This window comes from Leopardus geoffroyi, chromosome E3 (assembly GCF_018350155.1).
Source record: "Leopardus geoffroyi isolate Oge1 chromosome E3, O.geoffroyi_Oge1_pat1.0, whole genome shotgun sequence".
Lineage (NCBI taxonomy): Eukaryota > Metazoa > Chordata > Mammalia > Carnivora > Felidae > Leopardus > Leopardus geoffroyi.
In genome coordinates, this window is record NC_059340.1 from 9,215,657 (window position 1) to 9,240,218 (window position 24,562).

The 24,562-nt window shown below is 52.4% G+C and overlaps 2 protein-coding genes across 6 annotated transcripts in view; one reads left to right on the plus strand and one right to left on the minus strand.

The window, feature by feature from the left end:
• Positions 1 to 1,224: 1,224 nt before the first annotated feature.
• Positions 1,225 to 24,562, plus strand: part of STYXL1 (serine/threonine/tyrosine interacting like 1) — a 91,411-nt gene continuing 68,073 nt past the window's right edge. Inside the window, exons 1-2 of one of the 5 annotated variants that reach the window (XM_045460399.1) lie at positions 1,225 to 1,367; positions 14,215 to 14,277. In XM_045460399.1, coding sequence (XP_045316355.1) covers positions 14,240 to 14,277 — 38 coding nt within the window. In that variant the 5' untranslated portion in view covers positions 1,225 to 1,367; positions 14,215 to 14,239. Of the gene's footprint in view, positions 1,368 to 14,214; positions 14,278 to 20,154; positions 20,174 to 20,748; positions 20,941 to 24,562 lie in introns of those variants that run through there. The other 4 variants (XM_045460394.1, XM_045460398.1, XM_045460396.1 and 1 more) reach the window with 4 other exon arrangements.
• MDH2 (malate dehydrogenase 2) lies at positions 4,629 to 20,700 on the minus strand. Its single transcript, XM_045460393.1, has 9 exons — positions 20,504 to 20,700; positions 15,399 to 15,567; positions 13,560 to 13,643; positions 12,944 to 13,053; positions 11,326 to 11,451; positions 8,598 to 8,675; positions 7,147 to 7,246; positions 6,638 to 6,789; positions 4,629 to 4,944 (listed from the first exon to the last, which is right to left on the minus strand). Exons 1-9 carry the CDS (start codon positions 20,567 to 20,569, stop codon positions 4,813 to 4,815), a joined length of 1,017 nt encoding a protein of 338 aa, XP_045316349.1. The 5' UTR covers positions 20,570 to 20,700; the 3' UTR covers positions 4,629 to 4,812.

Here is a 24,562-nt window from a genome sequence, read left to right on the forward strand (position 1 = left end):
CTCACGGTTTGTGGGATTGAGGCCCGAACTGGGATCTGTGCTGGCAGCTCAGAGCCTGCTTGGGAATCTCTCTCTCCCTCTCTCTCTGCCCCTTCCCCCACCTCAAAAGAAATAAATAAACATTAAAAAAAAATTTAATGACCAAAAGCACTTTGGCAATGGCTAATCCATTGGATGATGCCATGCCACCGGAAGTTACCCCTTCACCGTGGGGAGGTCCAGGGGGTCCCAGGGGGAGGGGCTAGCAGACTGGGGCAGGAGCTGCTCATCAGTGGGTTCCAGGATCTATTTCACAACCAGAGTAGCTGTACTGGTGCAAACCAACCAAAGATCATCAACCCACCTGGCCCTGCTTGGGGCATCCGGTTCTGGGTGACCCTGTTGGATTTTATGAGGGACCTTAAATAATGTGTTTTATTTTTATTTATTTTTGAGAGAGAAAGCACAGTGCAGGAGGGACGAGGGGCGGGGACAGAGGGTCTGAAGGAGGCTCTGCACTGACAATAGCCAGCCCTGATGATGCGGGGGCTCAAACTCACGAACTGTGAGATCATGACCTCAGCCAAAATCAGCTGATGGAGCCACCCAGGCACCCTTATGAGGGACTTTCGTTAAGCATCCAGAAGAAAAGGAAGGGGATGCAAGAACATTTCTGGTTGGCTAGCTCCAGCTGCTTTTAGGAGTTTGCGCAGCCTCCCCCTCCCCCCTCTCCCACGCAGTGAGCGCACAGGCCAGGAAGGCAGGTTGGGGGAGGGTGTGGCTGGCCTCTGAAAGTGGGTTAACTGGGGAGCCCCCTCTGAGGCCCTGCGGGATTAGAAACTGGGGAAGTGGCCCCGGGGTACCTGTAGGGGCTGCAGGCCTCAGGCCCCGGGGCTTTCTCTCCTGGCCATCCAGCAGCTTCTGTCCACCCTGGGTCTGGGTTAACTAATCCCCACTTCCTCGGGGTGCTAGAAGCAGTGGTCTGCCCCTTGCCGTCCACACGGGGCACTTGCAGACAGGAGGAGCCCAAGGTCACCCGGTTAACTGAAGTGGGAAGTTACCCTCCCTCCCCTCCACCAGCTCAGGGGCAAGGCCTTGAGTCTCCAGGGAGGCTCTCGGGGAAGGCGGTGTTTCTTCCCAGACCCCTCCCCTCCGGCCACCCTCTCCCTGCATATTGTGTCTCCAGGCCGGTTTCCACCGACTTCTCTGGGCTGGCTGCCAACTCCTCCACCCTGGAAGAGGTGGCTGCCCCTCCCGGTCTGGGTGAGCAGAGACCAGACAGGGCAGAGAGCCGGATTTGGCTCTGGAATGCTAATCCTCGCTCCACCACCTGACCTGCTGGTCCCCGGGAGCCGCTTTGCAGCACCAGCCTCCGGCGCCCTCTCCAGGTAACCGGGGAGAACTGCAGGGGAGGTTGGGCTGCGCGCCAGGTCCCTCCCAAGCGAGGTCAGGGTCCTTGCGAGGGTTAAGATGTTCGCCCCCTCCCCCCCTGCCCTAGCGGCGCCGACGAACCCCTCTGCTCTCCTTATCATTAGCCAACTTGGCCGTGTGTACCCGGGACTTCCACGCATCCACGCAGCTCCTCCGCGGGACCAGCTCTTGGGCCATGCAATTACCCTCGGCGCGGATGCCCCGCGGCTTCCACGCCAGGCTCCCCTCTGCTTTCTAAAGGCTGCTTCTTGGCTTCCTCCTGCAAAGGGCTCAGCCAGCTCATTATGGTCATTAACACCAAACCCTCAAACCCTCAATCCCTGGGTTTTTGTTCCTCGCCGAGGGGGACCGGAATCGTGTGTCAGGAGGCAGCGGGTCTGTGTGGACCCGGAGGCACATAATTGGAGCTTGAAAGTGGGGGTGCGGCTCGCCTCACCCTCGCCGATAACTGGCTGATGGACTTCTGCGTGGTGGGGACGGGGCTGGGAGATGCTGGTGCGTCTCCATGTCCCTGTCATCCCTTCCCTCCCACTCACTGCCACCCTATTTTGGGCCTTCAGCCTTTCTGCTGCTGTATCTTCCCTACTTAAAGGGCAGCCTCCAGGCCTGTAGCAAGGCTGTCACCTGCCCCCCCCCCCCCCCCCCCCGCCCCAGTGGGGTGTTAAAAGCCCCATCCTAGGATCGAGTGGGCGCCTCTGGCATCCTCCTCCCGGTCCCCATTTCCACAGAGTGGAGCCCAGGCTCTTCAACCTGGCATTTAAGACCATCCCCAGAATAGTGCCAGCTCCCTCCGCCTGTGCCCTAGGCTGCCAGCCATACACTTGGCCCTTCCTCAAGCACATCTTGAGCCCATTCTCTCAAGTCCAGCCACCCCTGCTGTTGCCAGACAAGCCCATCCTGCTCCCCTGACCGTGGGAACCCTACCCAGCTCACAGCCTCCTCCCCCTCCCGAATACCTCGGTGGGGCCTCTCCCTGGATCCTTGCCTCTGCCAAAATATCCAGAAATAACCTTGTCCTGAGTCCTGCCCTACTTTATCTGTACTTTTCTCTCTGGTTCTCAACGTACCTGACTTGAGCCCCAAAGGGCAGGAGGCCTACCTATGTAGAAAGAGCTCTGAGGTAGCCAGTGTCCAAAGGGATGGGTGGGCCAATGGCGCTTCCCCAGCACAGTCTGGAAGAATCTGGAGCATTCTCCATTCTTGTCCCCCACTCCCCCTTCTCAGACTGCTAGATCATAACTTTTGAGAGGTGGGAGTCAGGAAGCTGCATCTTTTTTTTTTTTTTAAGTTTATTTATTTATTTTGAGAGAGCGTGTGTGAGCAGGGGAGGGGCAGAGAGAGAAAGAGGGAGAAAATCCCAAGCAGAATCCACCCTGTCAGTGCAGAGCCCGACTTGGGGCTCAAACCCATGAACTGTGAGATCATGACCTGAGCAGAAACCAAGAGTCGGAGGCGCAATTGACTGAGCCACCCAGGCGCCCCAGGAAGCTGCATCTTTGGCAAACGGGCTTGGGAGGCCTTTGTGTGGTGACCGCTGGTACGTGGAGAAGGGCTCCGACCATCCGAAACAAGACAACCTGCTTTGAGTCACCAGCACTAGGTCCTGCCTGTCAGGGTTGTCCCAAGGATCCCATGACATAGCAAATGACCCCAGAGAGCTAGCGTGGTGCTGCACATGTGGAATTACTCCAAAGGTGGTGTCCGGAGCCGTGCCCTTTATAGTAGTGAAACTATAAACTACAGTAGTGAAACTCAGCAACTGAATTATCTAATGGCAGTGGAATAGATTACTGTGGGCTCACCTTAAGGGTTACTCCGTTATTACAAGTGGGAAGGGAAGATGTATCTGTGCTTACAGGAGTCACGTGTGGTCGCTCATCTAAGTGGGCCCCTGAAGAGCCAGGCCCGCCTGCCCTGCCCTGCCCAGTCCGCTTCCACCAGACGCCGGGGCCTGCCGGGGGACCTGCTTTAAGCACGAGGATGTGGCAGAAGTGATGTCGGGCCGGTTCTGAGCCCGTCCTAATGCCTGGCAGTTTCTGCTTTTGCACTTTTGGGAACCCTGAGCTGTCAAGGAAGAAGTCTGCCCACTCTGCACAGAGGCCCCGTGGAGAGTGACAAGCCTGGCTGCCCCAGGGTCCCCCCAACACCAGCCGTGGTGAGCTAGAGTCTCCGGTGGGCCAGACTGGCCAGTTCCTGCACCTGGTGGGGTGGGGACCACCCAGCGGAACCTTGTCCACATGCAGAAAGGCATGAGCAACTAGACTGGGGCGGGGGGGTGTTTTACAGTAACAGAACCGGAAGCGTGGGCTGCATGCAAACGGGCATACGAAGTGTTAACTTACGAACTAAGCAAAAGTAAGAGGACAGATTCCATTACCAGCGATTATTTTCCTGCTTTATTTTTTGGCTGCTGTTTTAGGTTTTAAGCAGCAGACACATATTGAGGACTCGTAACAAAACAACGATGTAACGATAACGTCCGTCATTAAAGAGAAGCTGCTGTAGACACGTGGGTGTTGGGCGATGGGCTCAGCTCCGCCCCCACCTGCCCTTTTGCCCTTCACTTAAGTTCATCCAGTTGCCGCCGCCACGTTCCTTCTCAGGCATGGACAATGGGAACAGGTCCCCCCCATTTACGCTAAGGCCAGAGAATACAACCAAGTTCCTTTTTAGGCCTCTGATGAAGACACGGAGCCAGCCTTCCTGTGTCCCCAGCGCAGCCACGGCAGCTGGCGTTTTGGTTTTTTCTGCTCCTGCCCCGGCTTTCCTCACAACTCTGCCTAGGGCAGTCCCCGTCTCTGAAGACTGGGCCTGGTGAGGGGAGGATAGGGTTCAGAGCGAGACGGAAGTCAGCCAAGGCAGCTCCAGCGTAGACGATGGAGCGGTCTGCTTAGGCAGAAACCACCACGTGGGAAGAACTGGGGATGGAAAAGGGCAGCTGGGCAAGTGCCACCAGCTGTCACCCCGCCACAGCTGCGTTCCAAGGACTCTGAGGAATCGGGCCGGAGCCGAGCCCTCCTCAGTTTGCACAGCTGAGGGACACATTGTTGCAGGGCAGGGTGGGGTAGGGGGAACAGCCACTGATAAAGATTCTGTATGTTCTCAAAGCTACTGATGAGACCATCATGCGTCAGTCTAATATGTAAATAACATCTTCCGATTCGTGATGCCAGACCCTCTGAAGCAGGGGGAAGAAAGCACATTTATGGAGACCTTGATAAAGAAATTCAGAGCCTGCTTTTATTGAGGCACCCACAGACGGACCCACGATTTGGAAGGGGCAGCAACGTTAACACAACATTCGTGGGTAACGCGACTGAAACACGAAGGGGTGTGAGACGGCTTTACAGGGACATGATGCCTTCATAAGTTAGGGACGCGGACCGCTCACCAGCTGCCCTCTCATTTCATGTTCTTCACGAACTCTTCTCCTTTCTTGATGGAGGCCTTCAGCTCAGGGAGGGCTTCGGCGATCATCTTCTCTTCGAAAGGAGAGATCTTGCCGATGCCTAGGTTCTTCTCGATGCCCTTTTTCTGGAGGAGAGAGGAGGTGGTAAAAAATGGACAATTTTTAAATTAACAACAACCGCTAAAAATACTGTAAATTTTACAGCCAGTTTCTGTGGACGAGGCTATTGAACAAAACCCGCCATGTAACTTCACAGCTCTGCCCCGAGCCCGGGCTTCAGGCAGACGATCCTCGGCTGGGATCTGGACTCGGTCACTCACACCATGTGCACTTTGGCCAAGGCGGTTTCCTCATCTAGAAAACGGGCATACTCTCCACCTCAAAGGAGGCGGTGAGAACACACGCGGGCGACTTGGCACCCAGGGTGCTCGGTCGTTAGCAGCGCCGCATGTTCTTCTTCCCAACACAGAGCATACTTTTGGGTTCTAGTCTTTTCCCTGAGTTGGTAATAGCCACCCGGGTCCGATGTAATCAAGTAGGCACACATGTGACATCAGGAAAACAACAGGTGTCTGTCACCGTGTCACCTCCACGGTTGAGCTGGTGTCTGCGTGAGCAGGGGAGGCTTCCAGGCCATATCCCTGGAGAGCCCTCCCTGACTCCAGGGCCTGCAGGGCCTGCCCCACCACACTGGTCACGGCATTAGTCTGTTTAGTGGGTCTCTCCACCACACGGAGTCCCCCAGGCCCGGGGCCATTGTCTCCGGGATCTTTGGACACCAGGGCATCTGTGGGAAGGGCCCCTGGGTGGCTTAGCATGTCACCACACAGTTCCTTTCTGGGGAGAAGATGAAGGCAACCACACATCTGCCTGACGTCAGCAGCCACCCGCACATCAGAAACAGAGTGAGACTTAGGGGTTTCTGCTCCCTGAAGACTTGGGGAGGGTCATCAGACCGGACAGCTGCCTCCAAAACAGCCTGACTGAAGCCAAGCACTGGGGCCAGAGGGGCTCTATCCCAGACACCACGGTTCCAAGGGGGTCTGCAACACATTCCAGGAAGAAAACCAGTAGGGGCGAGAGCAAGGGAGCAGGGTCACCTGAGCTGGAAAATATCACAGCTCTGCCAGCTCTCCAGGCCTCCCCGGAAGAGGGACGGGGCTCGGCGCGCCCCGAGGTCAGAGCAAGAACGAACAAGCATGAGCCACGGGGCGACGTCACACAGGATGGGGAAGGGAAGCCTTTTCCTCCAGAAGTGCCCACGGCCGCCTGGAGACAGAACACGTGTCTCATCAAGAAACACAGCGAGGGGCGCCTGGGTGGCTCAGTCGGTTAAGCGTCCGACTTCAGCTCAGGTCATGATCTCACAGCTTGTGGGTTCGAGCCCTGCATTGGGCTCTGTGCTGACAGCTCAGAGCCTGGAGCCTGCTTCAGATTCTGTGTCTCATTCTCGCTCCGCCCCTCCCCAGCTCGTGCTCTGTCTCTTTCCTTCTCAAAAAGAAACATTAAAAAAAAAATTAAAACAAAAAAGAAAGAAACACAGTGAGACAGCTGCACTGACCAGCCGGCAGAGCCACAGGGAAGGGATTCACGTGCCAGCGGGTTCCTACCCAGCCCCCCTCAGCCTGAGGTTTCTCCCTGCTCTTAATTCTATGATGTGCGTCCACCCTCCAAACCCCAGCACAGGCCAGGCACCGGGATGCAGTTACCACACAACGGGAAACCGAATTACGGAGCAAACAGCCAGGGCTCCCGACCTTAAGCATAGACAATGAGCCTCCTTCCACGAGCCCAAGACACAGCCTCCAGGATACGTACCCCCAGCAGTAAAGGTGTGGAGAAATAGGGACAGTCTGTTTCTTGGGATTTAACGAAGGAACATTCGACAACTCCTTCCTTTCCGTTGATGGCATCCACGAGGGAGAAGACAAACCGGGCTCCGGCGTATGCCATGGACAGGGTGGCAGAGCCTAGGAGGGCACGGGCAGGTTAGCCAAGCCAGCACCGGGACCGTAAAGCCCAGGAGAGGCCGCCCTGTCGGCTAAGTAACATCTTCCACATCTTCCCCTTTAGCGGTGAAGAATTCAGTCAGCGTCTCTTCATTTTACAAACTCATGAATGGCACACAACTGGCTTCGCCAAGCTCAGACACCCTTCCATGCCACACAGCCGAGCTGCCCTCTGCTGCGGGACGGGCTCACCCAGTAAACACATCTGAAGCTAAGAGAAGGGTTCGCTGCCTGCCCGGGCCCTTCCGGTCTTCAGCCGTGAGCTGGAGGGCCTCTGGCATCAGCACCCCACACGGGGGTCGTCCCCCAAGAATCTACCTGCTCCAGCTTTGGCCTTCACCACCTCCGTGCCGGCCTCCTGGATCCGCCCAGTGACGGCTGTCAGCTGGTCCTGGGGTAGGTCCACCTTGGGAGTACACTGCAGGCCAAAGTCACAGGGAACACGTGAGCAGGGGCTGCTGCCACTCCTAGACCCCATGTCCCCTCCCCCTGTCATGGCAGGACCCCCCCCGCCGCCACTGAACGGGATACCAAGACCACCTTTGCTTTAAAGTACGTCACCTTTTTGGGAGGTGTAGTGCGGTCCCTACTCATTTTTTTTTTTTAAGTGGGTTCCACACCCAACCTGAGGCTTGAACTCACGACCCCGAGATTAAGAGTCATAGGCTCCAGCGACTGAGCCAGCCAGGCGCTCCCGGTTCCTACTCATTTTTAAAGAACTTTTAGTATTTTGGACTAATTTTAGATTTAGCGAAGAGTCGTAAAAACCGCACAAAGATTTCCCTCACCCAGCCTACCCTAACGTTAGCATCTCACGTAACCACAGGGCAACTCTAAGGAACAGAAAATCATCATTGATATGTTGACTACGGGCCCCACCCAGAGGTCACCCACTTCCCCACTGCTGTCCCTTTCCTGTCCCATTTCTGATCCAGGACCCCAGCGGACGGTTATCCCAGCTCAGTCTACTCCTTAGTGGTCCCGTCTTCCGGGACACTTGTCAAGAGTACCGACTGCTCGTTTTGTAGAATGTCTCTCAATTTGGATTTACGGGAGGTTTCCCTCATGCTTTTCTTACAACGTTACGCACTTTTGGTGAGGACACCATAAATATTTTGAGTCCTTCCGTGTGCGTTAAACTCGGGGATCAGGACACTGGTTTCATTTTCCTCATTCGCGGTGGCGTTCACCTGGTCTCTACTCGTTTTTAAATTTTTTTTTTTTTTTCAACGTTTATTTATTTTTGGGACAGAGAGAGACAGAGCATGAACGGGGGAGGGGCAGAGAGAGAGGGAGACACAGAATCGGAAACAGGCTCCAGGCTCTGAGCCATCAGCCCAGAGCCCGACGCGGGGCTCGAACTCACGGACCGCGAGATCGTGACCTGGCTGAAGTCGGACGCTTAACCGACTGCGCCACCCAGGCGCCCCTCTACTCGTTTTTAAACACAACAGCTTTGCCTGCTCTGACCTACCCGGGAATTCAGCGGTCCCCGCAGCAGTCTCGCCGTGTTGGGAGCAGGCCGCCACAAGCACCTTCTGACCGCGCTCGCTCCCGCAGGTGTGGACCCTGAGTTGCTGGAGCCCAACTGCAGCCCCACAGGCCACTCGAGAGCCCCCCATACAATGGGCGGGCCGTAACCACAGCAGGAATCCTCTTGAAATACAAAGATGCTGAGTTCTTTGTCAGTCTATCTTTAGTGCCTCAAAGCGGAACCCCTGAAAGGCGTTCGTGATCCTAAGGCTTCCTGGCAAAGGTGACACACTTACCTGAGAGATCAGGGGGATGATGGTCTTCCCAGCATGGCCGCCAATGACAGGAACATTGACTCGAGCTGGATCCAAACCCTGGCCACCAGAGTATGAAGCTTTGTTAATTTTTAAAGCTCTTTGAGTATAAAATGTCATATCCACCTAAAGCACCGATCCTGGAAAAACCCACGGAACTCAGAACAAAGAAACCACAAAAGACTGAGTCCAGCTGTATTTAGAGTCCCTCCCCCGGCCCCACCACATGGTGGAGCAGCAGTGTGAACGGGGCAGCGCGGAGTGATGCGTCATCCGGGGAGATTACTACGAGGGTCTTCCTTTACAGTGAGCAGAAAACGGCCTCCATGTAGGGTCCCCCCCCCCGTGGTCCCTGTCGGTCTGGTATCTTCTCAGAACCTGAGGATGACCGTCGTCTTCCCCAGAGCTAATGTCATTCTCCTAGCACAAGCCCAGACTCATGTCCCTACACTGTGTCAGAGACAACAAGTCAAATTCCCTTGCCTTCATTCTAGAGCAAAATTCAAAAACAATTCTAGGAAACCCAGGGGTGAGAACTCTGTCAGCTCAATCTGTGATCAGGACAGAATAAAACCGAGTTGTAAGGGGTCAAAACCCCATGGTTCTTTGTGGGGGCCTGCCAGAAGAGGCTGATTCGTTTGTTAAACCGGAGGCACAACGCCCCCACAAATCTGTGGACCAGGTATTTCTTAAGACGGTCAAAAAAAGGAATCTGGTGGGAGTTATGGGAGGGAAGTGAGCAGTCCCCAAATGATGCCACTTTTCTCAAATGCCGTGGCTGCTAAAGAGAGCAGCCCTCAGTTAGGAACCAGCCTTGCCCGGGAAGGGGGACACAGCTGGATCAAGTTCACGGAGCAGGGGGCTCACGTGGAAGTACCTCTGTGCCAAGGCAGTGTGCTGGTCACCAGGGACACAGGCGTGGACAGACAGAGCCCCCATTCTTGAGACACTCACTGTCGATTACAAGACAGACACAAATGACGTCCCACTGTCATGTGCTAAGACAGCTGCATGGGGTGGCCTCGGAAGGGTAGCACTTCCTTAGCCTGGGAGAGCCTTCTTGGGAGAGACTTAACTTCATCTGGGAAGCAGCAGCAGGACTTTGCCAAAGGAAGCGTTTTCTAGGCTAAATGAGCAGAGGCCTAGGGTACAAGAAATACCTACAACATCAGCAGAAATGCAAAGGGAAGGTGGCAAAGGGGGCAAGAGATGGCCGAGGGACTGAGGAGGGCCCAGACGCTGGAGGTTTAAGGGCCAACATTCATTCCTGATACAATTCAGGATTTTCTCAGAACGCCAGAGACCTGAGGTAAAGGGCAATTCACTGAACTGAAGCCTGACAAGCATTAGAGTCTCTGCCAGGGGCCAAGACCCTCCCCTTCCTCCACCTCAAACAGAACTTCTCTGGCTACGATAGCACCGTCCAGAACTTTCTGCGAGAACATAGAAGCCACATCTGAAACGTAGCCAGTGCAACGAGGACACGGATTTCTAGTTTTATGTAATTCTAAGTAACCAAACCAGCCCCATGTAGCCGGTGTGTTGCCGCAGGTCTGGGGCCTGGGGGAGATGGTGTGCTTCAGCCAAGAGCTGGTAGCACCACGAGAGCCCAAAGGGAATGAGCACTGTGGCTTCCATGAAACCAGGCTGGGAGCCTCAGGAAGCCCAAACCCCACCCTCTCGGCCCGTTCTCGGTCAGACTCAGCTGAGCACAAGCTCGCCCAGAAAGCTGGTCCTGACTCAGACAACCGCCCTACACGCCCGCGCCGAACCGGTTACTCGATAATATTGTCTCTTGAATCCCAAGGGCTCCCCTATCTTCTGGATCTCTGGGACACCCGCGCCTAGCACAGAAGCTGGGGACACGCCACAGCACGAGCTAAAGCAGGGTGTCACGCCTCAGAGGCAAACCTGCCAGGCGCACAGGGAGCAGGGGGTACAACGAAGGTCAACGGTGTCGTGTGTGCCCTCCTTGCTTGGCCGTGCGCATGACCCCTGTTCCTACTTTAGAGTCCCCCTCATCTGCAAAGTCAGAAAAAAACGGCCTGAAGCTCAGGAGGGGCACTTCTTTAGGTCAGAGGAAGTGGTTCTGCTGGATCCATACCCCAAGACTCGGAAGTGACCAACGAGAGGCACCGAGGACACCAGAGCTGGTGCCCGTGTCGAACCCACCCCAGGACGGGCCTGGCAGCTCAGTCGGCAGCCCAAGGAGCCGCAGGCAACTGGCCAGATGCGAACTCGCTGAGGCAACCCAAGAAGGGAGCCAGAACTATCTATCGATCAGCAATGAAAGTCCTGACACCTCAGGCCTTCCGGAACCTTCCTTAGTTCTTCGTGTTTGCCAACTTTACCATTTGTCTAACAATCAGCAGATAAATCCTGTTAGTTCTAATTTTCAGAGGCAATGAACTTGGAGAGTACAACCCAGCTGAGCCAGCGAGAAACCCAGGAAAAGCCTGGACCCATAAGGCACCAGGGAGGACAGACAGAGTCGAGTCAAGACTGAAGCTGGCCACGGTTCAAACCTGCATGGGCCTGTGTGGATTGCCCAAGAAAGCGTGAGGGCAACTCTCCCCAACAGGGGCAAGCCCCAAGAACACTGATGATTCTGGAGTCACAAGTGACGTGTAAGTGCCTGGTCTCCTATGCCCATAGGTCAGCCAAGGACAGCCAGGAACATAACTTGAAAAATATCCGCCGCAGCTCTTACCTTCAGTTCTGCAATAAAAGTGTTGGCTCTGACAATGTCCAGGGTTGTCACCCCGAAGATTTTATTGGGGTTGTATACTCCATGCTTCTTGAAAACTTCCGCCGTGATCGGGATGGTGGAGTTAACCTAGTAGATCGAGAGAGTGGTGTAACTTGCCCTGCATTCTGAGAAGAGGCATGCGACCGAAGGACAAGTCTCTTCCCCAGACCATTAATAAGTCCTAAGGTGCCAAACCTTAGGACTTGTTTATAGGCAAGCCACCCTCAAGACAGAACAGGTCACCGTGGGGCAACTTCCTCTTTTCCCCCTGACGTGAACAAAGAGCCCTTTGTCTTGGCAGGTGCTGTTTACCCTTAGTGGCTTCTGGGCCCACAGCTCCAATGGGCACGTGCCTTGCCAGCTATCGACCTAAATCGTGAGGACGGCTCCACCGGACACCGTCCTCCCCAGCTGGGGCTGACACCTGAACGGCCATTCCTAAAACAGGACGGCATCGCACACGGCCAGAGACCGAGGGCTCGGGGTCAAGTCCCAGCTCTGCTGCTCTGCGAGGCAACCCCGGGCAAGCTTCCTCAACTCCTAGGACTTGGTTCCTCACCGTAACACAGAGGAGACAACTACCCCACGAGGCTGTGAGGATTACAGGACTTAATATATAGCAAGTGCGGACACGTTGCCGGGTGCGTAGAAAAAATGTAATAAAAACGAAAGAAAACGGCAGGACTTCTATCAGGCACCAGGTTAGCTTCCCGGCAGCAGCTGCTTTCCATGGCTGACTGGATGCCCCGAGGAGGGCGAGCCAGGTGGAGATCCGCTTCTCAGAGGCACCGGGCACAATCTCGTGGATTGGCAGGCACATCCCCAGTCAATACCACTGTGGCTGCACTTCTACCCAGAACCCGATCCTCAGAGACCAGATTCGCCCAGGAGGGAGGCACGGAGAGGGCTGTGGTTAAATGCAACCCGGGCTGCTGGGGACGCTTGGGGGCCACACCGTCTTCTCGGGGAGGAGACAGCACATGTGCTTTCCGGTTTGGAGGATAAGCTCCCTACAAAAACCCGCGAGCAGGGCCTGGGGTGGCTGTGCAAGCGTGACAGGGAACCAGGAAGGGCAAACCCTGAGTAGAATACAGTAAAAGAAGACAACAGGCCGCAACCATCAGGGTTGAATGGAGCCTAATGAATGGACTTTTCCAGGGTGCCTGGGTGGCTCGGTCGGTTGAGCATCCAACTCTTGATTCAGCTCAGGTCATGATCTCAGGGTCGTGGGATCGAGCCCCGCGTCTGTGTGGACAGCGGAGCCTGTCTGGGATTCTCTCTTTCTCTGTCCCTCTCCCTCCTGCACACGTGCACGTGCTCTCTCAAAATAAATAAATAAACATTAAAACAACAACGACGGACTTTTCAGGTGGAGAAACTAAGACACAGAGAGGGGAAGTGATTTGCCCAAAGGCATACAAATGGTGGAAAACCCAGGCTGAAATTCCCAGTTACTTCATCCAATCTGTCCCCTGCAGCACCTTAACCGGATATTTGTCCCTGTAAGCATATCTGCACACTTTTGCCAATTACGAGCTTTCGGCACAGTATTCACAGCCTACCTGCCAGAGGCACTTACCGGGTTTGAAATGATGCAGATCATGGCCTCGGGGCAATGCTGGGCGCAGGCAGCGGTCAGGGTGGCCACGATGGAGGCATTGGTGTTGAACAGATCATCCCGTGTCATGCCTGAGAACGATCCGATTCAACATGCTCACAGAGCACGGAAGGAATTGCCAAAGGTGTAACAAGTGCTCTGTTACGGTTGTTAGATACCCTGGGTGAGACAGGGTCCCCCTTCCAAGGAAATCTATCTTGTAGGAGAAACAACCTAGTGTGACACGTGCCCAAACAGAGGCTGGTGGAGGGGGTGGAGCGTGGGGAGGAGCCAGGGAGGGAGGGATCTGAGGAGGATCATCCAGGATCAGTGAGAATTCCCGAGGGGCGGGTGAAGGAAAGGGCACTCCGTGCGGACAGCGGGCACAGAAGCACCAGACTGAGCAGGGGACAGACACAGCAGACGCGTGTAAGGCTTTAGCCACGCCAAGGAGGAGATGTCCCTCTATCCCGCAGGTACTGGGGAGCCTTTGGAATTTTTCTCTGCCATGGAAACAATGACTTGATCCAGTTTAAAGGAAAACCATTTCCTCACCTGACCCGCAGGGAGACCCTAGGCAGGGCTTTCAAACACACACCTGGTTTTCTCGGGACTCCTGCAGGAATAACCACCACATCACAACCTTTCAGGCAGTCTGGCAGCTGCTCAGGTCCGAGGTAGCCTAGAAAATACCATCCCCCCAGGAAAGAGCAAGTTCACCGTTTCTGATCTGGGCAGGCGAGCACATCTTTGGGGACAGAGCTGGGGAAGATGGCCAGCCCCACCCGGGTCCGACGCCGACTGAAGGCCTCAGGTGCAAGGCCCACCTGTGAAGTGCTTCCTGGCCACTAATACCCATGAGTTTGACAATCCCGGCACTCTCTCACGCTACTTTCCTCCAGCCGCCAACTGCCCAGCCCCCGACCCATCCAGAATGGACCAACCCTAGAGGTTTTCCCCAAACCAAACCAAGTCCGCTGTTTGCTAACTCCTGAAAGGCCTTCTCAGCCCCCAGGTTAAAGAGCTGCTTATCTCCCTCCCCAATCATCCTGACGAAAGCTCCATCTCGGGGTCAGATCAGAAGGCACACTGAGCGCCATGAAAGAAAGTCACAGAGCTGACAACGCAGGACTCTAAGCGTTTGAATCTAGTTTGCTTGCTCATAGGGGAAAAGGTCCATTTTCAAAGATTTCAAGGGAAATTTGCTCCAATGACCAATATCTGCTTTGATTTGAACTTTTTCCTTATTGCAGGACCTTCCAGAAGACCTGAAAGAGGATGAGCAAACCAACTGAGGCTATGGAAGGCACAAAAACGTAAGTTCTGACAGTTGACCTCCTGAGCTGTTTGCACCAGCGGAGGATGCGTGTAAACACCACCACACAGGGCACTTCCATACACCGTCAGCAGAGACGGATCACTGCCACCGCGATGCACCGCCATTTGGTGTATAATACGGTATAATCTTTGACATAGTCACACCTCCTGATTCCACTTTTGGAATCCTAAGAAACAAGATGTGAAGATGAAGAGGTTCGTCACAGCTTGTGTTTGTGTCTCCAGTGGAGAAACACAGGAAATAGCCCAAAGGCCAACAGGACGGGCATAATAAATCAGTGACCAGCTACAGAATTGCCTTAAAAATGATTTAACCAAGAGGTGCCTGGGTGGCTCAGTCGATTGAGGATCCGACTCTTGATTTCGGCTCAGGTCATGACCTCAGGGTTGTGGGATTGAGCCCCATGTTGGGTTCTGCGCTGAGTGTGGAGGCTGCTTGGGAGTCTCTCTCTGCCCATCCCCCACTCGTGCATGCGTATGCGTGTGTGTGTGTGTGTGTACATATTCTCACTCTAAGAATAAACTTAAAAAAAAAAAATGGTTTAACCAATTTGGTAACACGGATAAATACTGCTACAAAGTAAAGGTAAGGGGCGCCTGGGTGGCTCAGTCAGTTGAACTTCTGACTTCGGCTCAGGCCATGATCTCATGGTTTTCTGAGTTCAAGCCCCATATTGGGCTCTCTACTGTCAGCACAGAGCCTGCTTTAGATCCTCTGTCCTGCTCTCTCTCTGCCGCTGCCCCGCTCGCATGCTCTCTCTCTCTCAAAAGTAAACTTTAAAAAAAAAAAAAAAAGTTAAAATAACCAGGATATATAAGTCTCCCCAAATTCCCCTTCCTGATCCTATTGTCTTTTCAAATTAGAAAAAATTAAAAATGGGAAGATTAGACCACCTTTGTTTTCTTCTGAAAGATATTGCTATATAATTTTTACAGGCTTAAGTCCAGAAAGACATTAATTACTTGTGAAATTCAGTTCTACGATGAACATGGAAACCCTGGCTCTGATGTAGTTTCGTTGAAGAATTCTATTCTACGGCTTGGATCCCGGTCTACCGGGGAGAAAAGAAGCAGAGTCCAGGGTCAGCGTGCCCAGTACCTTTCACAGCTGCTCTGGTCTCGATGTGGCTCAGATCTGCAGCCACTCCAGGTGTGTGAGCAATGTCGTAGAGGGTCAGGCGGCTCACCAAGGGGCTGTTCTTGAGGAGAAGCGAAAGGGGCTGCCCAATTCCTCCAGAAGCCCCTAACACGGCTACTTTAGCATTGTTCTGTAAAGGGGCACAGAGAAAGGACTCTTAATATAGAATCGGCATTAAAAGTATTCACGTGACAGCCTGTAAAATACCACACTGGGCCTCCTTTATGGCCATGGTGCCAAAGAAGACACAATTGTATTTCGACCAGTCCAAAGGTCCCGTTTTCTTCTGAAACACAGAAGCTTATCTCAGGAAAATGAGGAACTTAGGTCTACAGATGTTGTCACGGTCCGGGTCGTACTGCACACACCCTCTGCAAGGGGAACAAGCCTCACTCAGGCTGCCTTCCCTGCAGCCTGTAGTTTTAAAAACTATACACACACACACGCAAGCACCTACCAGCAGGCTGTCATGGTACTTGGGGATGCAGACTTCCTACCTGCCACACGCTAGAATGACTTGCAAACTACAACAAGGCCTGCGAGCTGAAAGACGTGCAAACGGGGTAAGGGGCATCTAGTGTGACAAGCGCCACACAGGTAGATGCCGGGAAAGGCAGCGGTACAAAGAGAACGAGCTGTTTGCGGGGGGATTTTGAAGGATGAGTAGGAGTTTACCAGATGGATGCCAGGGGGAGGAGTATGGAATATGGCCTACTGAAGGGAAACAGTCCTCTATGGCTCAAGCATTGTTGGCCACATGTGGAGGAAGGAAGAAGGTAGGGCCAAAGCTAAGGGCCTAGCAGAGTGCATCTAGTTCTTTTGGGCAAAGGAGGACCACTGAAAGGCCTTAAAAGCTGGGAAAAGCATGTCCAGAACTGTGTTTTACAAAGTTATGAGGCAGAATGGAAGACAGACTGTAGATCTTCAAGAATGGAGGCAGGGAGACTACTGCAATAGTCCAAGCATGATTCAAGGGTGGGATAAAGGCAAGCATGAAGGATGGGTGAGCTACAAGTGATTCCGTTACTCCCTCACCTCTCCCTCTATCCAGATGGTGAGCAGAGGGACAAATCTGGGATGACAGCTTCCTGGCTTAGGTAGACAACGTTGCCTTTAAGCTTGGTCTGGAGGTCCTATCCATCTGCACTGGGATTAATGGTAGCCATGGACAAGGCACAAAAGAGAACACAGAGTGACAGGAGCACTAGAGACAGAGCCCTATGAATACCAGCATAAAGGAGGAAGAGGAGTCTGTGAAGGATAATGACCAGGTGAGACTTAAATTAAGGCCACCCTCACCCCAGCCATCCTGAATGACTAATTCAATGACTGCCTCCTGGTAACCTTTCCTATGAAAGGAATTGATGAAGTGGGATACAAGCCAAACACAGGCAATTTGATTCTTCAATTTGGGAAGGAAGGAAGGAAGGAAGGAAGGAAGGAAGGAAGGAAGGAAGGAAGGAAGGCAGGCAGGAAGGAAGGAAGGAAGGAAAGGATGGAAAGAAAGAAAGAAAAAGAAAAGAAAGGGAAAGAAGAAAAACTAAGTCTTAGAAGAACAGATCTATTCTAAGCAGTGCTCTGAAGCTCGCTCTTATTATACACAAGGTACCCTTCCCCATAAGGCTCACTCAAGGCCTAACCAAAATTCCTCGGTGAGCTGGTTTCTGCTGTAACCCAACAGATGAGAAGGGGGATTATCCCTGGCAGGCAGGTGCCAGGGAAGGAGACAAACTGAGAAAACAGAGACAAAAATCCAAAGCACTGCATGTGGCCATCTAGGGTCCTTATACTATCGACACAGATCTCTACGGCAACGGATGCTGGTAATTATGGACTTTGGTTATCAAAACCTGAAACTAGGGGCGCCTGGGTGGCGCAGTCGGTTAAGCGTCCGACTTCAGCCAGGTCACGATCTCGCGGTCCGTGAGTTCGAGCCCCGCGTCGGGCTCTGGGCTGATGGCTCAGAGCCTGGAGCCTGTTTCCGATTCTGTGTCTCCCTCTCTCTCTGACCCTCCCCCGTTCATGCTCTGTCTCTCTCTGTCCCAAAAATAAATAAACGTCGAAAAAAAAAAAAATTTTTAAAAAAAAAAACCTGAAACTAAACCCCAAACCAAGCCCAACCAACAGCCCATCATGTGCCATCTGCTTAAGAAAGGTAAACCCTAAAAGCATACACAACTAAAATTCAAACTCAGTTTTGTTTTGTTTTTTAAATTGGTACTGTAAAGGGGGACCCCTGACTTCCCAGAAGACTTCACTAGCCACATCAACCAGAACCCAAGGCCTGGCAAGGTCATCCACTTCCGGACCTTCAGTTATCACTCTCACGTCTTGTCTCTAATCCTTGGAACTCTCAAATTCCAACTCCCACATTCCCAGCTCTGTTAGACATTCCAACTGTCTAAATAAGTTTATGCTATCTCTCCTACCCTGTTCCCAAATAGTACCTGTGTTCTCCCAAATCCAAACCCTTAGAAGCATTTCCTGCTTCTTCCCTTATCCTGCCTTCCCTTCCCCCAGTTAAGACAGGAAGGACTTGGCATCTCAAACATCTTCCCAACCTGTCCCTGACTTCTGTTCCTGTTCCATTGTCTATCTTAGGCCCCTCACCACCACCTTCAACCATTCTTCAGAAAATTAAACTTTTGAAGGGCGCCTGGGTGGCTTAGTCAGTAAAGCATCCGACTTCGGCTCAGGTCATGATCTCACGGCTTGTGGGTTCAAGCCCTGCATGGGGCTCTGTGCTGACAGCTGGGAGCCTGGAGCCTGCTTCGGACTGTCTCCCTCTCTCTCTGCCCCTCCCCCACTCACACTCTGTCTCTCTCTCAAAATAAACATCATAAAAAATTTTATTAAAAAAAAGAAAATGAAACTTTTGGGCATTTCACTTCCTTGCTCAAAAATCTCCTTGAAGTTCCTCATGCCCAGATTGCTCAGCCCGGCTTCCAAGGCTGACCAGGGCAGTGGATCCACCATGCAGCCCCATGGAGATTACTCAAAAATAAAATAAAAAAGAAACAGACTGACCTGATGCCCTCACCAGGGTCCTTAAGTGAATCGGTCCCTTATGATACATAAGATAATCTCCTCCCTTATGATACATAAGATGACCTCCTCGCTCTTTCTTTTACTTTCAATGTTGAAGTGATGTCATTGTTTGTCTATTACAAGGTTTCCTTAATTTAGTTAACATGTATAAAAACACAGTCCTTCAGTGGCGGAATCTTTACAATGTGATGAGAATCTGTGGTACTGCAGAGATTAACTGGTGATCTCTTCCTAAAAGACCAGTCTCCAAACTTGCTGACCTTTTCTGCGCTGAGGACTGGTGGTCAACAGCACACTGCTCAGTGTGCTTTATGATGTAAGTTTACTATAGTTTCTTTTTAAAGTTCTATTTTCTTGTGTTGTAACACATATATTAGTACACACATGGAGAAATAAATATATTGAGGCTGTGCACTTGATTCACTTTTACTGTTAAGGACAGAGGATCCAAAGTCTCTAGACCAATGTTATCTACTTTGCTCAAGTTCACCTTTCTGACTTACTCTAATGCCTTCATCAATATTGCCACTTCTATGTCCATGTGCATTTTATTTTAATTTTTTAGAGAGAAAGAGTGCAAGTGGGGGAGGAGGCAGAGGGAGAGACAGTCTTAAGCAGGCTCCATGTTCAGCACGGAGCCCGATGCGGGGCTCAATCCCATGACTCTGGGACCATGACCTGGGCCAAAATCAAGAGTCGATGCTCAACCAGCTGAGCTACCCAGGTGCCCCTCCAATACGCATTTTAAACTCAACATTTCAAACTGAGCTCCTGATAGCCTCCCCCTGTCCAAATCCACTCTCTGCCAGCAGTCTTTCCCATCTCAGCAATCAGCAATGTCAAAGCCTGAAGTCTTGGTGTCCTCCGTCTGGAACCCTTTATCAGACCATCTGTCGGCAAATCCTACGGTGTTACCTGTGATCAGTTCCCTTCCCCCCACTCTTCAGCATCAATCTTCAGCATCTGTCCTAAGTTTACTCCTTTTGAGCCTATCTCAAGTGCCACTTCTTAGACATCTTATCTCCTGCAGCACCCAGCACAGATCTTGGCAAGCATGGATACTCAATGCTATTATTGTGTACTTATTTTTCAAATGAACTGAATACACAAGAAACTGACCTGAAGGACAGAAGCTAAAGCAGAAATTTGGAATCTCCTTTACTAATCACCTCCCTTTTGGATGCAGTGCTTAAGAGGCAACGTGGGCATCTCCTGGGTTCTCAAACTTTGGTTATATTGGAATCACCTGGGACACCTGATAAACATACAAAGGTGCAGGTGCTACCCTCCCTTCAATGAACCTGGATCTGGTCTGCATTAGCTTTCAGGTGATTCTGACACACACCAGTTTGAGAACCACCATCCTAGAAGATGCCTAAAAATAGCTTAGGTTAAGTACTCCCAGGCCAAGTGTTGCACAGTCACCACACCTGGGGTCAGGCCCAGTCCGCCCACAGCAGGAAGGATCCTTCAAAAGAGTCCTTAAGAGGAAGCAGCGTCTTTAGGTTCTTAAAAGGAAGCTTGGTAATTCAAAAGCCACTGACGGTGAGCGGAAGAGCTGGCTTTTAATCCTCTGGCTAAATGACTGTGTAACAACCTTGGACCAGTTCCCTACCCTCGGTATCTCATTCTGTACTATGGAGTTAATAATTACACGTTATTTGTACGGATGCTACAGAAAGAACAAGGTTAGTACTATAGAAAGTTGCATACAAGCATAAATTACTTTCGGCCCTGCAGCCCGGGCTTCTCAACCCTGAAGGAATGCAGGGCAAGAACAAGTCCTCTTGGGGTCCGGAGGACGAGCTGGGGGACTCCCCCCACCACTTTCTCCCGGGCTTTCTTTTGGCACTTCCCGCACAGTAACCGGGCCGGCCCAGGGCGCCACAGCCGCGGGTCGGTACCGGGCCGCCCTGCGATCTAGGGCGGCCCCGGGGATCAGGGCTGCTCGCGAGCCCAGAACCCACGTGGCCCAGGCAGGGGACCCCCGCCTGCAGGCAGCCCCTCATCGGGCCTACCTGGGCTGAGGTGCTGAAGCTGCGGCGGAGAGCGGCGCCGGCAGGGCGGGCGAGGGCGGACAGCATGGCTGTAGCGGGAGGGGCGCGGACCGGCAGGCAAAGGAGCTGGCGGAGGCAGGTGACACCAACGACCTCCACGGTGTACAGGCCCTGCCGGCTCCGCTCCGCCCGGCCTCGCGAGAATGGCCCGGCTTCCGGCCCCGCCCTCCCCCCAAATCTCGCGGTATCACGTCCATCTCTGGGTTGTGGTGGAGAAGGACTGCCGGGGATCGTTTTCTGCGCGCAGGAAGCGCCGTCAGGGCAGGGTCGTAGCGCGCGAAGCGTTCCGTGCGGCCGGTGGTGGAGCCGCGGTCGCGAGTGGGAGGGAGAGTTCTCACCAGAGCGGTGGAAGAGGTCGAGATTTAGACTGGAAGAGACTTAGAGGAGCCATTTTACAGGTGGGGCTCCAGACAAAGGCCCTGACAGGGAGACAGGTGGAGGTCGCGCTGCAGGCCCGGAGGAGGGGGTGCGGTCCGGGCCCTAGACCTCAGCCCAAACCACCCAGCCTGCTCCGGGAGGCCGCAGGGCCTCCGAGCTCTGGAAAGCTCTGGAAAAGAAAAGGGGAGAGGAGGTTGAGCCCTGGGGGTGGGGTGGGAGAATGGGGTCCCCTCTCATCAGTCACTTCGATGCACCCCTCTTTCCCCCGGGTCACGTACACGTACCGCCCACCCACCGGTACCCTAGTCCTTGGAGGTGCACAGGATCCTCTGTTAGGGTTCAGAGAGCTTTACAAACACCACCACTGAGAATGGCGGACACAGCACTGCTGGGCGAGGCACCGTTATGGTTTCAGGAAAGCAGCCCCGTGTTGCAGAGGAGAAAACTGGTATCTAGGTGGTAACTTGCATGGTCACCCGACCCCTACTCCTCAGGTCTACCCAGCCATGCCCTGAACACGGCCACATTGTTTCTGCTTTAGGTACGGAGAAACTCGCTTGACACCCAGTTATAAGGGGATTTGTTTGGAGTTTATCCAGACAGGAAGTAAAGCTGTGGTTCTTGCTCACAAGGAACTTCTCACTTAGGTTTATAAGCTGAATTATAGAAGCTTCATTTCCCCCCAACTGTTTCCTGGGTACACAGAGAGTTCCTTGCCCTCAGTCAAGGGGTGGGGGTGGGGGGCAGATAGAGGTGCAGCAGGTTGTTGGTTTAACAAGATCCGCCCATTTTCTTGCGTTTAGGGAGCTGAGTCTAGTGGGAGAGAGGGGCAAATTGCAGGCAGCATGATATGGGCAACGCTAGGAGAGTTACGAGGTGCGATGAGAACAGGAGGTGCATCCAACCCTGCAACAAGCTGAGACATTCAGGAGGGAGTTACTCAGTGGGACCATTCGACTCCAGAGAAGAGAGAGAGCCTTGCCTGGCTGTGGGGGTGCAAGTGTTTGAGTTGAGGAAGAAGACTCCAAAGTAAAACCTGGGGCTAGGAAAGCCCAAGTCTACAGATGGTGAATAGATCCTCTCTCTTGGAGTGGGGACCTGCAGACGAGCAGTGTATCTTACCACCAACTGTTCTCTGGTTAATTATTTACCCCTCTATTTTATCACTAGAACCGAGACTACCTTGTGGTCAGGTACATCTCTCATCCCTGAGCCTTTACTGTCCAGCAGACTGAGCATAGATCTCTGAATTTTGGAAGAGTTGAATAGCTTTATTTTTTTTTTTTTAATTTTTTTTTTCGACGTTTATTTATTTTTGGGACAGAGAGAGACAGAGCATGAACGGGGGAGGGGCAGAGAGAGAGGGAGACACAGAATCGGAAACAGGCTCCAGGCTCCGAGCCATCAGCCCAGAGCCTGACGCGGGGCTCGAACTCACGGACCGCGAGATCGTGACCTGGCTGAAGTCGGACGCTTAACCGACTGCGCCACCCAGGCACCCCTGAATAGCTTTAGATAAAGCTGAGAAAAGCAGGTTGCAAAACAAATGAACAAACATTGTGCAGGAGCAACGAATGTTAGCTGAGAAGTTTATATTTTATTCCTTAGGCAGCAAGTGTTTATGATGATGCCGCTGGCACTATGGGGGAAGATTGGACTGACCTTAACCTGCCAAGGATTTGGATGGCAAGATCTGGAGGGCAGGGAAATTGTTTGGGAGGCTATCCTAGGAGATGTTAAAGATCTGAGTTACGGTGGCCATAGACATGGAGGGAGTGGGGCCAATGAGGGAGAAGTCTCCAGGGAAAAATTGATTAGTTTGCGGGTTTAAGAAATGAAAGATGGGGGCGCCTGGGTGGTTCAGTCAGTTAAGCATCCAACTCTTGATTTTGGCTCAGGCCATGATCTCATGGTTCATGGGATCGAGCCCCACATTGGGCTCTGCACTGATAGCATGGAGCCCCCTTGGGATTCTCTCTGCCCCTCCCAGTGTGTGTGCACCTTCTCTCTCCCTCTCTCCCTTTCTATATCTATCTATATATAAAATTATATATACATATATATGTATACATATATACATGTATATAATTATATATGCATATACATTATATATATTATATATATATATATAATTTTTTTTTTAAAAAGGAATGAAAGAAATGTGGAAGATCAGACTGAGAAGTATATAAGTACAGAAATGGGATTTGGGGGTTATGTGGAAGGAGAGCTGGCTAGAGAGGCAAAAAATAGCTCCATTTTAGTTGGGTTGAATTAGAAGTGATGGTGATTTGTCCACATAGAAATATCGGTGGACAGGTTGGGAGTTACTCCAACATGAAATGTGGGATTGAAACCCATGAGAGAGGCCAGGGCCGAAGGCATCCCTGTAGAGGGGAGAGAGAGGTGAGGCCCTGAGAAAAAGGTGAATCATGGAGTCTCACACTCCTACAACTGGGCTACACCCTCCCTCTCCTTGCCAAGTTGTCTACTCGGGCCATCCCAAGCAACTTGACTGTTAGAAAAGCCAGCCTCTCATTCAGTTCATAGCTGCTTCCCTTCAAATCCCAAGATTGCTCATAACAGCATTAACAGCTGCTGTATTAAACGGCGTGACTCTGCTGTCCTTTGCATGTGTGACTGTTACACTGAACATGCAGGGCTTCGTCCAGAAAGCCTACTGCAGTCCTGAAACAGCTTTGTTGTCCCCATGCTTGCTTTATTTCTTTGCTTGCTCTCGGATCACCCCAGTCATCGAAACAGACTTCGTGCAATAGCCGTAATGTCCCGTTTACATTAGTAGTCAAATCAAGCGAATTCAGTGTCCAAGCCCCTCCTCTTCCTCTCTTAAGCTTGCTTTAGGCTCCCACCCTTGGAGGGGAGAGTGCTTGACTTCTCCATTTCTCCCATCTTGCTTCCTCACACCCCCACCTCCCCCGAAAGACTGTGGCTTCAGACTGCAGTTGTAGGAGTAGAGGTAGGGGCAGGAAAGGTCCCTGTGTCATCTGGTATTAGTATTCTCTGAGCTTGACAGCAGTTTGTAGCTGATTATCTTCCATGTGGTGCTCGTGTGGGTCTCTAGCTGCAGTTCCTTTGACCTAAGTGGTTATGCCTCAGTCTTGCTTTCAGTTGTTCTTCAGCCCCTGGTTTCTGGAATTCCCTACTACCTGCAGTTGGCCCATTGTGCCTCCAAGTGGTCATCTTGGGCAAAGTCCCTTTATGATGGCTTCTAGCTGGCCTTCTCTCTTGCCCACATTTTATCTATAGGAAACACACATCCTTTGCCCCAAAAAATCCTGGGGTGGAAGTTGGGTGAGTGCAAGGCATTTCAAATGCATGTGACTCTCCTTGCTTTGCTAACAGCTAGCCAACCTCAGACTTTTCCAGGCTGGGGCCCGGCACCTGCCTCTCTGCCTGCACTAACTTCAAAGGGCATAGGCCAAGCTATTCGAGGGATTTTCTTTCTGGCTTTATGAATTGTTTCAAGAAAGCTCAGTCTTGTGAATTTTGGAATTCAGAAAGATGCTAATGGAGGAGGGGGAAGAACTCTGAGATCCTGAAAGGAGAGAAAGATTAAGTGGGAGAGGATAAAGTCAGAGGATTCCAGGAGAAAGCATGTAGCCTCCCCCCCCCCACCCCCAACGG